Genomic DNA, 14,450 nt, shown 5'->3' on the forward strand with positions numbered 1-14,450 from the left:
TTTTGTATCCGCATAAACCGTACCAGCTTATTGCGTACATATCGGTTAACATGTAGTGTTTCCACTTTTTGTCGCGCAAGCACGGCGCAGCATCGTCTCCATCAGGCTGCCCGGCAGAACAACAAGCCTCAGAGATCAGAACAATGGCATCCAAGCGCTCTGTGCGTTTGCACACGAAGCCACATCAACATCATTTCAGCGCCGTGCTAGAGAGCATTGTGGCATCGTGCAAAAGACTTACATCATGCCAAAGCTCGGATAAAGAAGACGCCGGGTGCTCAGCATAAAGAAAAATTAGACATTGTTCGTGCTATTGAATGTCACACGAAGAAGTGGGCACTGGCACGTGACAGGGATCTACTGCTGACTACGTTGTGTGGCATTTGGAATGCGAAGAAGTTGCTCCTCAGTGCTGCTGCGACCGCAAGGAGATGTCGGCTACGAGGTTCGACTTCTTACAATTGTTGCCTGTGTTGTTACCGAAGTGTCGACTAGTGACAGTGATGAGGACGACACGGAAAGTGACAGCACGGGCGATTCAAGCCCGACAGTGGCAGAAAATGCACGTTATGTATGCCTCATGAATGCAACCTTCGCGACTAGAACAGCACCTTGCAATGACAAAGGCGCCCCGCGGCTTCTGCAGCGCTACCGCCCGCGTGCATGGAGAACATGCAACGCCAATGAGGAATCTACCATGAGAGTGTTTGCCGAGAAGAGGGGACTAGCTGAAAAGCTGGCTCACAGCTTCAGTAAGTTTGAGGCTGCTGACGTCGCTGCTAGGCCGCCGTGACATGAAAAAAAAATAACACTTTTGTCGCGCAAAGTGAATAAATACTGCATGTTTTTTTTTTTTCCCCTTTCATCGCACTCTGAGTTCCGTTTTTGACCGGACAGTGGGCGATCTCATGCTATTTCGGTTGAGCAGTACTACCGTTTAGTACATACTTTCTCCGATCTCCGGCCAACTACGGTTTAATGAGGTTTCATTGTAGTTGTATAAGCCACTTGCGTTTGGCAGAAGGCCTAGTAGAATATTGAGTATGCTGCACTACCACACACGTTTGTGTGCGCATAACATGTGTGTGCAATGTATCTTGCCCATTGCATCTGTCACTCAGCATGTGCTGCAACCATAATGGATGCTGTGCAAAAGGCCTTGGCATGTGTCTGTAAAATGTACGCAGCATGTCCCCATGATGTCCCTCGCGGACATGCAAAGGGTGTCCACAGGACATGAAACGTGCAGCCAAACGGTCATGTGAGGGGTGTCCGCAGGGTGTATTCGACAAATCCTTGGGATATCCATGTCCTGTCAATGGATTTCCATTGTATATCCCTAGGATGTCATTGTTGTCATTGGGAAGTAGGTCCATAGCTGGTTTCGAATCCAGTTCTTTCAACGCAGCCACTCAATGCTCTACCCATTCGACCACAGACTACCCAGCGACACAAACTGGAAAGTGTGTGAAGTATCCTAAAGATGCTAATCCCATTAATATGTTTGTGCTGTTAGGAGGAATTAAGTAATTGAAATGGTCACTTGTGCTTTGTTTGTCTTTCTGGAAGTGGCTGTAACAGTTATGTTGCAAGAACTAATCTGAAATCTGTCTGCACAGCACATCTCATGCAAGAGCGAACACATGAAATTGACACCTTTCAAAAAACATAAGTGCAAGGGAGACACATACCAGTATACTGCATTGTAAGCCCTTGGAAGTACAAATTATGCCAGCATGTTTATTTTGCTTGTGCACACAGCTAAACATCCTATTGTTCTTTGTTCTTGGCTGTGATTGAAGGGTGGAAGTACGTCACTGGTGGACATCAAAGTGCTACTTCCTGACCGGACAACTATTGTGGTGAAAGTGCGCAAGAACAGCACCACTGAGGAGGTATGATGCTTTCTGTCCTTCATTGGTACTGCTATAACTTTTCTTTGAATACAATATTCAGACATGATTTCTGGTACGTTAGAGGAGGGTTTCAACAAGTACAAGTTAACTACCTTTTATGTGTGTGTCATTTCATTGGTATTTAACAAGGCAGCGTATATTATATAGTTCTTTCTTTAGCCACGGCTTGCTAATTTTTATGCAGAATTCTGCTCCTGACAATTGATGCAACTGCAGTGAATAGCACTTTTAGCTCCCTGCTTTTTTTTGTGGAAATAGCGCTACATTGTTATGTGGGTGGCATCTTTGCCCATGTTCACGTTAATGTTCGCATTGCCACCTGTGAAAGAGACCTTTCTTCGCACATTTGGTTCCTAGAGCTCTTTCCTTGTTGGTCCTGAAAGAGAAAGCAGCTTGAACGAAAAGTTTTCACTGACGAATTAAAATTATTTGTTTGACATCATGGATTTTGTACAGAAGCTCTTTAGCTCAGCTAGTGGAATTTGCCACTTGGTTGCAACCTGGCATTTCATTATACGTACATGTTGCGCAGGTGTATCAAGCAGTTGTGGAAAAGGCGGGCTTGCCGCAGGAAGTTTGGCGCTACTTTGCACTGTTTGAGATTGTGGAGTACGGCTTCGAGCGCCGGCTGGGCCCCAACGAGTTCCCGCACAACCTGTACATCCAGAACTACTCTACGGCCACGTCCACCTGTTTGCTGGTGCGCAAGTGGTTGTTCACCACGCAGCTGGAGGAGACACTCGCCCAGGCCTATCCCTTGGCTGCTACATTCTTCTTTTGGCAGGTGGGTCCTGCTGTCGAGTCAGTCAGTTTCACTTTATGACAGATTGTCAGTACATTGTATGAACCTTTAATCCTCCAAGAAAGATACGTAAAAAATACCTCTAGGAAACGTTTCCTTTTCTTTCAAATGTGCAAAATGCACTAAGAATAAGGATATTCAGTTAAAGGGCCCCGCACCAGGTCTGGCCATTTTACGCTGACAAGCGCAGAGCATACAATGCGCGATAACAATTGTGTCTGCAAAGTATTACATCACTACACACCACAGAGAGATCAGAAATTTCAAACCGAATGCCGTTTTCCTTTCTCCTCACGGCCACCATGCTCCAAGCTGGAGGATGATGTGCTAGTGCGCCTATGTACACGTTTGTGCTGTGACGTCGCTCATGGTCCTGCTTGGCAGTGGAGCTCGCCTCCTGAAATCATGGGTTCGTGGCACTGAAATATTTCTAGCTCGGCTAATTATGAGCCAAGAAATAACTTTTGCAGCAGAACGCTCCCTAGGAGACACGTAACAACTTCCAGCACATAACGAAAATTTGCTATGGGGCCTGGTGAGGGCCGCTTTAGAAGCAAAAATATTTTGCAGGGAAATTTGCAGTAATAGGTTTTGAGGGTTAGACAGGATGCCTGCCAACAGGGCACACCAGGGATATTGAATAGTCTGGATACTCAGGCAAAACTTCATGAACTTGTGCTTCTATCAGGGAAAATTAGCTGTAATTTTATTGTAAGGGAACGAAGGTCGCAGTAATGCTGGCCCGAGTTACATAAAGGGATCATAACGAATCGTCGTTGATGCCGTGGCGGCGGCTGGAGGAGTTGCCAGTGTAGAGTCAACGACCGACTTTTCGGATGCCCAATGATTCAGACGGCTTCATTGCACCACCACATACCCCATTGAGTCAGTGTCTAAAAACTTCTGAAATTTCAGATGCAAGAACCCTTCGTCTTCCAATTTTCAGGACTTTTTGCCGTGACCTCAAGCCCAAAATGGTATTAATCAAAGCCACCATCGCTGCCATTGATTATTTCGTCGCATTGAACCGGTGCTCTCGCATGCAGATTCGCGGGCATCAGATTCGTAGCTGCCACTGTGGCAAACCCTAGGCCTAGTAGCTTTGATGTTTGATATTAAACTTTTTGCCCCTCGGTGCCATGTTTTTCATTGAAAGAATTCGCCACTGTCAGCAATGGCATTGACTCCACCTTTGTGCTTCTTGCGATTTGCTTCGAAACTCGGAACGCACGGCGCGTTGCATAATGCCGGTACCCGAAAATCAGCTTCGCCTCAATACAGCAATGTTACAGGGCGAAGCATATGCAAAAGTATTGCAGTGAAGCATAAAAAGCGTGGGACGGGGCAGTTGTTACGGGACACAGTACGTATTCCTAATACAGTCGCCGACCGATTTTCCGGACTCCGAAAATTCGGACATGCCCGATTATTCGGTCAGCTTCGCAGCACCGCCATTCTCCCCATAGACCATAATGTATAACAACTGCCGAAAGTTCGGACACCTTGCAACCTCTCGTCTGATTTTTCGGACACTCCTTGAGCCAACTCGGTCGAGAGCACCATGCACCGACTCTGACCGGTGCATGGTTCGACTTGCTGAACGCCATTTTTGTTTTGAACGGAGCTTCCTTGCTGCCCCACGAAGTGGCGCTACTGGAAATCCCCGCTCATCATCATCGTTTCTGCCTGGTTCGATAGAGTGGCTCTGCAGCAGTTCCGGTTTCAGCTTAGTAAGCCATGTCAAGACAATCCAGCAGCTGATTTGTTTCTTCGCGCAGGATGGTGCGAGCATGCTGCGTTTTTTCGCAACGTTTTTTTGTGTCGGCACGGTGGTGTTTGCATTGTGTGCTGTGTCGAGGTTTCAGTGATCCAACGCTGCATACGGAAACATCTCGTCAAGTGTCTAATGGCGCCGACAGCGCCCGCGCAGACTGCGCTGCAGAATGCCGGCAAACGGGTGCGGGAGGCCTAAGATTTGTCGCCTTCCGATGTGCTCCCTACCGACGCGGAAAATGTTCTGCCAAGACTTGCGCAGTGGTTGCATTGCGATTCCGGACACCGTCTCATTGACAGTTTCACAGGTGCTGACACTGCTGTACTGACATGCGCAGAACTTGACGACGGCGAGATCATTCGTCAGGTTTCTGCTGCACCGCCGGACGATGACCGAGTCGAGGAAGTTGACGCACCATGTGCTACGCTGCCGTCGCATGCGGAGCGTGTACAAGCAGTGACTGTGCTTTCAGCCGCCTATAGTGACCGTACGTCCCTCTCCGAGATTCAGGCTTATCTGATTGCGCGTTAACGGAACAGCGTGCAACGGCGCATTCGCGATTTCTTCAAGCCTACTGCCGAGCCCGAATAAGTGCGTGGAAATAAAGGATTTCATTTTTTTTTCATAATCTGATTTTTCGGACACCTGTTTATTCGGACATTTCCGCAGTCCCCGTGAGGTCCGAATAAACGGTCGGCGACTGTACCTCTGTCACACAGCATGTGTAATGTCGTTCACAGTAAATGACATTCATACCGAATGTGGTTGCGGTCTTGCATTACCTGTCTACATGTGTATACGAAATGGCATTCCCAATTGATGGCAATGTTTATCGGCACGCAGGCAGTCGGAAATCAACATGTATAATTCCAGGTTGCGCTTCGCCCTGTGCAAATGGAAATGAAATGCTAATGGAAGTTTGAGGTCGCCGAGAATATGGTATGTAGAGCCCACCGACTTGGCTCGTATACTGCTAATAAAACTCGCCCAATTATAATGAAATTTTCTTGCTCAACACTAAAGGATAAAATTCTGACACTAAAATCTAATCTGAAATCCACCGGAATATTTGTGAGCAACAATTTTTGCCGAGCAACGCACCTAAGAAAACGCTACTCAACTTTGTCAAGGCACCAGGCCAGACATACTCAATACGGCTAAATAAGTTATTTTTGAACAAAGAGTGCCAAGTTTACTGTTCTACCACTGACAATGTATGCAAAGTCGACATGCCACGTGCAGCACGCTCTTCACTTCAGTCGCATCAAGCTATCGAAGGAAATGGTTCGACATAGCTAGCACATGCGCAATGTAATAACAGCATATCAGTTTTTTTTCACTAATGTGCAAAGTATACTAAATAAACATGCTGCAGTGTCCTCACTGATTGATTCATGCGCTGCTGATATCGTATGTCTCACCGAAACATGGCTCTCTGCTCGGATAAAAAATAGCAAAATTTTTGATTGTGAGAAACTGTATTCATGTTATCGCTGCGATGGTGGTGTACAATCAGGTGGAGGTGTCTTGATTGCAGTTACTGAAACGCTCACTTCGAACTCAGTTTCGATAGAAACACCACTTGAACTTGTTTGCGTGTGTTACTCGACAACAGAGATGTCATTTTTTGCACATGCTATCGCCCTCCAACTGCTTTGACAACATTTTGCGATCACCTTCATGACGCATTGAACAAATTAGTTGTCAGATACCCCAACGCGCCCCTTTTTCTTCTTGGTGACTTCAACTTTTCCGATATCATTTGGCATAACGACACGACAACGTCCCAGTCTTCTCGGAGTACCCAGTTTATAAACACTTGTTTGGACTTCCACTTCACCCAGCTTGTACTGAAACCAACGCGCGTGTCTGTCTCTTCATCTAACATAGTAGACCTGATTCTCACTACAAACCCTGACACAGTTTTCCCAATTCTTTACTTAAAAGGCTTAAGTGATCACCTTGCACTCACTTTTTATATCAACACAGGGCTACTGTTAAGAACACTACGAAGGTGATCCGCAATTACAGCAAAGCCGACTTGGCTTCCATTACCGCTGAAATAGAAAAGTACGCAGCTTCTTACATCGCTAATTGCGATCAGCACTGTGTTGAAGAAAACTGGTGCATTTTCAAAAATAAATTGTTGTCACTAATCGAACGTTTCATACCGCAAAGAACAGTTGCTTGCAAGCCACGGTCCCCTTGGTTCAACCCCTTTTTAAAGTGACTGCGTTAAAAAAAAAGAAAAGAAAAAAAACAGTTGTTTCGTCGCACAAAAGCATCACGCAGTGGCCTACGGATGAAGAGAGGGGGGGGGATGTATCTGTGCCTGATACACATACACACACACACAAACATGCAAAAGCTGTTTATTTAAATATCCGTGTTTTGTTGTTGTTGCAGGCCATTGATGATGTAAACAAGGGACAGATAAAGCCAGGCAACAAGCTTTATGAACTTAAAGCACTACAGGATTGTTCACGAAAAATGGAAGTAAGTTATTTAACTTGTTTGTGTGTTTGTTTGTCACCTGCTTTGCCTTCTCAGCATTACAGTATGGGTGTATAATTAAGTAAGCAGAACAGAAAAACTACTCTCAGTATTAACAGCTTAAGGAGAAGTTTAGCGTAAATAAATTGTGCTCTTGTTACCATGCTTTTAGAATCAAAAATTGAATTGTTGTGATGAAGTGGCAGCAAAGTCCTGTGAAGTAAAAACCAGTTTGAGCTGTGCCAAATTCTTACTGTAACAGGTCCAGACTGTATCAGTGGCTTTTAGTGTGTGCAGTCACTCCGTGTGTTACCTCGAGAAACAGGTCAAAGGTGAGTGAAGAAGGATAGCCTAAGTCTGGTACAGTGAAACGTCGTTAAACCGTAGTTGGCCGGAGCTCGGAAGAAGTACGTACTAAACGGCAGTACTGCTTAACCAAATAGCATGAGATCGCCCACTTACCTGTCAAAAACAGAACTCAGAGAGAGTGCGCTGAAAGGGGAAAAAACATACAGTATTAACTTTGCGCAACAAAAGTGTTATTTTCGTTTGATGCCACCACGGCCTAATAGCGACGACCATAGCCTCAAACTTACTGAAGCTGCGAGCCAGCTTTTCAGCTAGCCTTCTCTTCTTGGCAAACACTCTCATGGCAGATTCTCTGTGGCGTTGCATATTCTCCGTGTATGGGCGCAGTAGCACTGCAGATGTCGCGGGGTGCCTTTTTCATTGCTGGGTGTTGCTCTCGTCACGACGATTCCATTCATGAGGCTGACCTAATGCGCAGCTTCTGCCACTGTCGGGCCTGAATCACCCGTGCTGTCGCTTTCCGTGTCATCCTTATGACTGTCGCTAGGCGACACTTCGGCAACATCAGAGGCAACAATGGCGAAAATTCGAACCTCATAGCTGACATCTTTTCGCGGTCGCAGCGGCGCTGCCAAGGAACCGCTTTGCTTTCCAAATGCCACACACAGTAGCCAACAGTAGACCCTGTCACGTGCCAGCGCCAACTTCGTGTCACATTCGATAGCACGAACAATGTGTCATTTTTCTTCTATGCTGAGCACCCGGCGTCTTTTTATCCGAGCTTCAGCAGTAACACGAGTCCTATCTTGCACGACACCTCAGTGCTCTCTGGCACTGCACTGGAATGATTTTGATGTGGTTTCACGCGCAAACGGACAAGGCGCTTGGAGGCTGTTATGATCTCTGGGGCTTGTTGTTCTGCTTTATGGGGATGACACACCGCCGTGCTTACGCGAGGAAAAATGGAAACACTACGTGTTGACCGATACATACGCGATAATCTGGTACGGTTTGTGTGGGTACAAAACACATTATGTTCAATGGCTGCTGAGTCGGGGAATCGACATTACTACATTTAAAATGAAACTGCTGTTTAAGCCGGTATGGTTTAACGAGGTTTTACTGTACCAACACTTTGAGAATGATACATCGACTCCAAGCTTAGGATTGCCTTGTTTAGTCAGTGTTGATACCAGCTCATCTATATCTTCCCGTGTCTACTCTGTCTTGTTCAGAAAGCATTTGCCACAGGGACTTGAGTGCTCCTGAAGGCCATCAATTGCAATCATTTTTGCTGTGTGCGCCTGTTGGCGACCTTGATCCTTCACGCTTTCTTGGTTTAGGTTAGGTTGTGTTAGCTCCTTTTTTATAAGAAATTTTTTCTTCATCTTAGCAGTAACTCTTCTGGCTTCATTAAAGTCAAGTAGCGTGTGCATTACTTGTTCCAGTGGAAAACAGCAGTGCTGGCACTCTGGTCTGTTTTGTGTTCACTGTGCTTAGTTCACAATGGCTCTTCTTTTTCCTCACTTTCCTTGGTGGTACCACAGTACTTGCAACTCGCTAGGACTCTGGAAGGCTACGGGGAGCTGTCTTGTCCACACTGCACCTGTGATGCACGCAAGGATGGCCATGTCATCTCTACTGTGGGGATTGATGGCCTGAAATTGCAGGCCTGCCGAGACGATGGCACATTAGAGGTGAGCCTGTTTCCTTGCTCCAGCTGTCTTCGGGGAGGTGTGGGTTGCGGGAATGCAGAACCTGTAAAACGGGTTCCACGAAGTTGCGGGACCCTCCAGATTTCAGAATCGGCATTGATTGCGTGACATATGCGTGGTCCTTTCATCTCCCATGTAAACTGGCCTTACTGTAACCGAGCAGCCGTAGAGTTGGGATAGCCTTTTTGTATTTGGGAGAATAACTGGAAAGTAAAACTTTCTATGCAATAAATAAACGATAGCCGCAAAACACAGGTCTACTATTCAACTGAGAACCTCGTTGGTTGTCACTACAACAGAACATCAATAATTAATTCGTTTCAGATGGAAAAAAAAAAGCGCTTGATTCTATTCAGCAGAAATTCTATTGATAAAAAAATTTTCCAGACCTTCATACAGACAGTTTTATCAAGAGTGCCACTATTTTACTTTGTGGTCACAGCGCCATCTACCAGCTTGCACTATGCTGGCATGTGGTATCATGTTGGAAGGTGGCATTGAACATGCTGTTGATGACAAGTGGCAAGTCTTCGTGTTTTTATGAAAGGTCTGAACAAGTTATTACAATTGGGAAACTTTTTAGCATGTCATTACTAAGCTTTGAGCTTCAATATTGCTGCAATATTGAACAGCTACGGGCCTTGAGGCGCTGTGCCAGAGCTCTCTCCACAATCGAAATAGGAGGTGAGTGAATTCTGAACATTGTCAATGCGTAACATACATGCAGCATGTTATTATTGCATATCTAGCCTTGAAGTCTACTACCATATCAGTGACAACAATCATAGGCATCTTCGTGTGCCATGCGGTGTGCCGCACCAGCGTGCATCCCAATCCAGGTGAATAGCGAAGCTCCAATGAAACACATTTTGCTAGCTTTCATGCTTCTAAAATTTTAATGGTATGATTTTTTAAACATGCAGGCTTAAAATTGTAAAAACTCTAAATTAATGCGAATGGAAGGGCCATTAACCTTAGAGTACTTGATAAAACAAACTGTTGGCAGTAGCCATGAATACTATGCCAGACACATGTCACACATTGAAAGAATATGGGAACTCAAGTCTCAAATGGTGCGTATGTAATGGCACCTCACTGACACAGGAGAGAAACTAGTCTCTGCAATAGCAGCTTTATTCTCTGAAATAATACAGCATGCGAAGCACAGCATCGGCCAGTCAGCTGGCCGGCGAGATTCAGAAGCATGAGAGAGCCCATTAAGCTAGGTACAACCAGTACACAGTAGGCATGGCTTTGATTACAGAATGGAAAAAAAAAAACACCTTCATTTTCTTTATCAGTGCATGCTCATTTAAAGGGAAGCTGAAGAGTCTGTCGAATTCAATAAGACGCTCATATACGGATGCGGGAACCTTATAAACCATGAAGGTAAAATTTTGGGGGGGATTTTTCACTTAGGAGCAACGCAATCGTCAGTTAAAATTGCGCTGTAGCTCCGCCCCCCGTCGAGCGCCGCACGCTGCTGTTGACGCTGACGATGCGAGCGGAGACCGGAAACCGCGACTTAGTGACGTCAACACTGGTGTTCCACTCCTTCGCAGTCTCCGCGACCGTGCCTGACCGGGCTTATTTCTGCGTGCGTGCTGTCCTAATCTGCTTCGCTCGACCCTACATTCCTTTATTTGTGTGTATATAGGAGTGGTAGTTGACGTGCACAGCATCAATTGAACATGTAGGCCGATCATGTCGGCGTTCTGTGCAGCCTACACTTGCATGAACACCAGCGGCCGCGACGATGTTTCGATGTTCCATTAGTTCCTGCAAGACAAGAAGCTTTCAGCTAAGTGGGAGGCTGCTGTGAAGCGAAACAACTTCAAGCGCTCAAGAACAATTGTTGTGCTCTAACCACTTCCGTGACGATTACTACCGGAGTTTATCAATAATGCGTGCTTTGGGTTCTCTTAAAAAAAAAATTGTTAGCACGCTGAACAGAAGGTGCATGTTTATCGCCCACCCTTGACACAGGTTTCATCACCAAATGCCGCGAATTTTCTATTCACACGTGTGTTGTGAAACAGCCTGCATGCAGCTACCATAACGCAGTGCAAGCGTAAAGTTTGCATATGTTGGAAAGCCTGCTCACGCCAAGACGCTGCACTCCCCCTTCTCTCGCACAGATAAGAAACTGACCATCTCGCGTAGCCGATGGAATTCGCCGGTTACAAGTAGCATGCGGATGGCGCACTGATGAAGGTTCTATACTACACGTGCTACAACAGCCGGTAAACTTTTCCCGCGTTTAAACTGTCTGTGTAGATTGCCGACAGCTTTGGGGCAGCGCACAAATGCTGAACATCGCATCACCGCTTACGTTCTACAAGGAGGCATGCAGGAACATAACACTACAGTTGTTTGCCCGGAAACGTACTCACTGGAACGCTGAATGCAGCTTAGCAAAAAACATACTCGCCAAAGAACATTTCCAGCACAAGGAGATACTAACACTTCGCCTTCATTCGCGGGGAAAGCAGTGCTTGCACCAGCATTTTTTGCTTCTTGGAGAGGCCGGCTCTTCGCAGTCGGCTCGTACATGTAGTATGTACAAGTATGTACGCACGTGTAGTATGTACAAGTATAAACCCCTTACAAGTCATCTTGCACGCGACAGCGACAGCGCTGCAAGCGAGGCGATGGCTGTCGCATTCACTCGTCGTCTGCAAACCGAACCATTGTTGACGTCACGAGGCGCCCGGCCAATCACAGGCGGAAACGAGGCGCGCGAGATGGGCGTGTCTGCTGCTGCACTTTTCGTCGAAATAAAATATGTTTGCGCTTTCTTTCACTCGATTTCGATGCGATATTCGAATTCAGAGGGTTGAAAACCACGGCGTACTGCTCTTCACTCATTTTTTCTGGAAAACCTTTCAGCTTCCCTTTAGTAATACATCCTCAGTCAACCAGAACATTTGTTGCCAAGCATGGTAATCTCAGAACACCTTTGAACAGAATGACTTCAATGTGCGTGCACAAAGAAATAGTTGACTGACTCGAACACGCAGCTTTTGTTCATATCCCCAGTTTGATCATGGGCACCACGTTCATCCATCACCTTGCACTCACTGAACGCAAAATCTGAACCCAATGCAACTAAGCTGATGGCGTCAAGTCCGTTCTGTTTATGCTGGAAATCGAAAGCTGACGCTTGTCTGCAACCACAGCGGCAGAGTCCACGTCGTCGCCGCAGCTGAAGGTGCCGTTCACGTTCATTTCCAAAAGTTATTTTTGCAGCCCAATACAGCACAGTGGTAGCCCACTGACCTTGAGTCATTTGACATTGCAGTAATTGCAACAGACAGAATAAGTTAAAATGATGCTAATTCGCAGCAACACCGTTACCGTTTCGAGCTGCTGCTGGGAGAAATGGCAATCCACATATCAGTGCGAGGATGAGAGTGACGCGGCACCTGGTTTGAGGCCACGTTCCTCGTCACCAATAAAATGGTCTATACTAGAACTGAGCTGTAATGAGTGCTGGCATACTTATTTGGTGCACCATATAAGGGGGGGCACTGATTCTAGAATGGGAAAAATGTCCGAAAAATTGATTTTGAGAAAAATGGATTTTGAGAATGTTTGTGCTTTCAAGCACCTGCCCTCAAATTATTAACACTGATTTCGATTGGTAAATAGGAAAAAATCAGCTTGCAGGGTACCACAGGAGCCACAAAATGTCCTGCGCCAGGCAAAGTCTTCAAACTTCTCGTGCACCGTGGCCACAGTCGACCGCCGCCATCTTAGGCTTGTTTTGAAGCTGCTTTCTTTGTGCGCATTTTGCGCCAGCTCCAAATGGTGCTGCTCAAACAAAATGATCGCTCTCACCACTTTTCCTAAGGGTGATTTCTGGCCTTTGATTGGGCGGAATGCATACATGCAAGCTGAGCACCCCATCTTGCGCCTCCTATTGGCTGGTGCGATTGAAACAGCTATTTGTTTTTTATTTTTGTTTTGCTTGCGCTGCGGTCTCTGCTGTAGCTGCAGGTTTGCGTGGGTCATCTTCATCTACTTTCGCTTGTGTTCACGTGGCTGACGAGCTGTCTATTCGTCTTGTGGCATATCAGAAAACGCTCGTGTAAAGAAGACATGTCAAGCTTTCGGAAAAAAAAAAAAAACGATGAAAACGCCAGTGGAACGAGCGGCTGCAGACTGCGGACAACGGTACACTGCCAGAACGGCCGGCATGAACGGAACAGCCACAACCACCTGTTGCGTCCAAAGCGGCACTCTATCGACACCATTGATACTACTGGCCCTAGCTGCAGGTTGATGTCATTGGGTCGTCGGCCGGCGGAACCAGCAGCATTTTGGACTGTGCTGATACAGCACACAGTATTCAGTGGGCAAGTTGTCTGAGCGCGCCAGAAGTGCAGTGATCGTGTAAGAAGGAGTGTCTGGCATAATAGTGCGCAACGGAGTGGAAATTCAAGCTGCTCGTCGCAAAAGCTTCGAGATTCGCAAAGGGCGCATCTAGGCAGTAGTGCTACTAAGGCTAGACTTTCAAAACGGCACCAGCCAGCAAAGGACCTTGCATAGAGCACTCGCACACTCTCGAGCAAAGTGTTGTTTTAGGACAGTAATTTAGGCCCTTCAATAAATTTTCCATGCACGTATTTTACTTTAACATTGCGAGTAAGTTTATTTGGCTATGGAAAGGCTACCTTATACAATTTTTGTATTTATTAAGCTTGCAGGCCACTGGAATGGACACATGAAGTGGTAAATGTAGTTTCTCATGCTGGTTTTGGGGCAGTACATGGCTTTATAACAAGCTTTTCTCTGTTTCCTGGGAGGGTACCGTCATATATTCAGTATGACCATTCTCATGAAGAATAAAGCTACAAAAAGATGTCATTAATATTGCTGCAGCTGCATTCTAGAAAAGGTTTCAGCTATCTAAACTTCAAATCCGTTTTTCTCAGTTCAGTGTTTTTACACACCGCACTCAGCCTTAAAGGGCTTTTCTCTATGATGTTGCTGAGAGACAATAATAAGTTTGGTATCAGTGTATTCACATTGAAATGATCTACGGGCTTATGTTATTTCTGTTACTCTAGCAACGTTTTGCAAATTACAATAAAAAATAATAATGAGTGAAAATAAGAAAGAAGTACCAACAGTAAATGTTGGTCTGTTTTCTTACCTTTAGAATGCTTTCAAACAAATAAAAATAGCATCACAAGTCTTTGGCATTTGCCAAAGCCCCGTAAGTAGTGTGCATTAAGTTTATTTTCAGACTTATTCTTTTCGAAGCAGAGTAGCTATCGAAAAACTAATAGATTTGAAATCGGCATGAAAAACTAGCTGAAACATTGAAGTTTAGTTTAGATTGAACCAAAAATGAAGAAAAACATTTTAGAACCCACCCTTAATAAAAGTAGACTTTATTGTATATCTTGATTTCGATATACATATCCAAGTTACTG

General features: G+C 45.7%; 1 protein-coding gene across 1 annotated transcript in view; it reads left to right on the forward strand.

Moving 5' to 3' along the window:
* Snx27 (sorting nexin 27) overlaps positions 1 to 14,450 on the forward strand; it is a 30,700-nt gene that overhangs the window by 8,949 nt on the left and 7,301 nt on the right. The window contains exons 6-9 of the mRNA XM_065445196.1: positions 1,803 to 1,895; positions 2,449 to 2,700; positions 6,899 to 6,988; positions 8,842 to 8,991. Of these exons, the coding sequence (XP_065301268.1) occupies positions 1,803 to 1,895; positions 2,449 to 2,700; positions 6,899 to 6,988; positions 8,842 to 8,991 (585 nt within the window). The remainder of the gene's footprint in view (positions 1 to 1,802; positions 1,896 to 2,448; positions 2,701 to 6,898; positions 6,989 to 8,841; positions 8,992 to 14,450) is intronic.

Source organism: Dermacentor albipictus, chromosome 1 (assembly GCF_038994185.2).
Source record: "Dermacentor albipictus isolate Rhodes 1998 colony chromosome 1, USDA_Dalb.pri_finalv2, whole genome shotgun sequence".
Lineage (NCBI taxonomy): Eukaryota > Metazoa > Arthropoda > Arachnida > Ixodida > Ixodidae > Dermacentor > Dermacentor albipictus.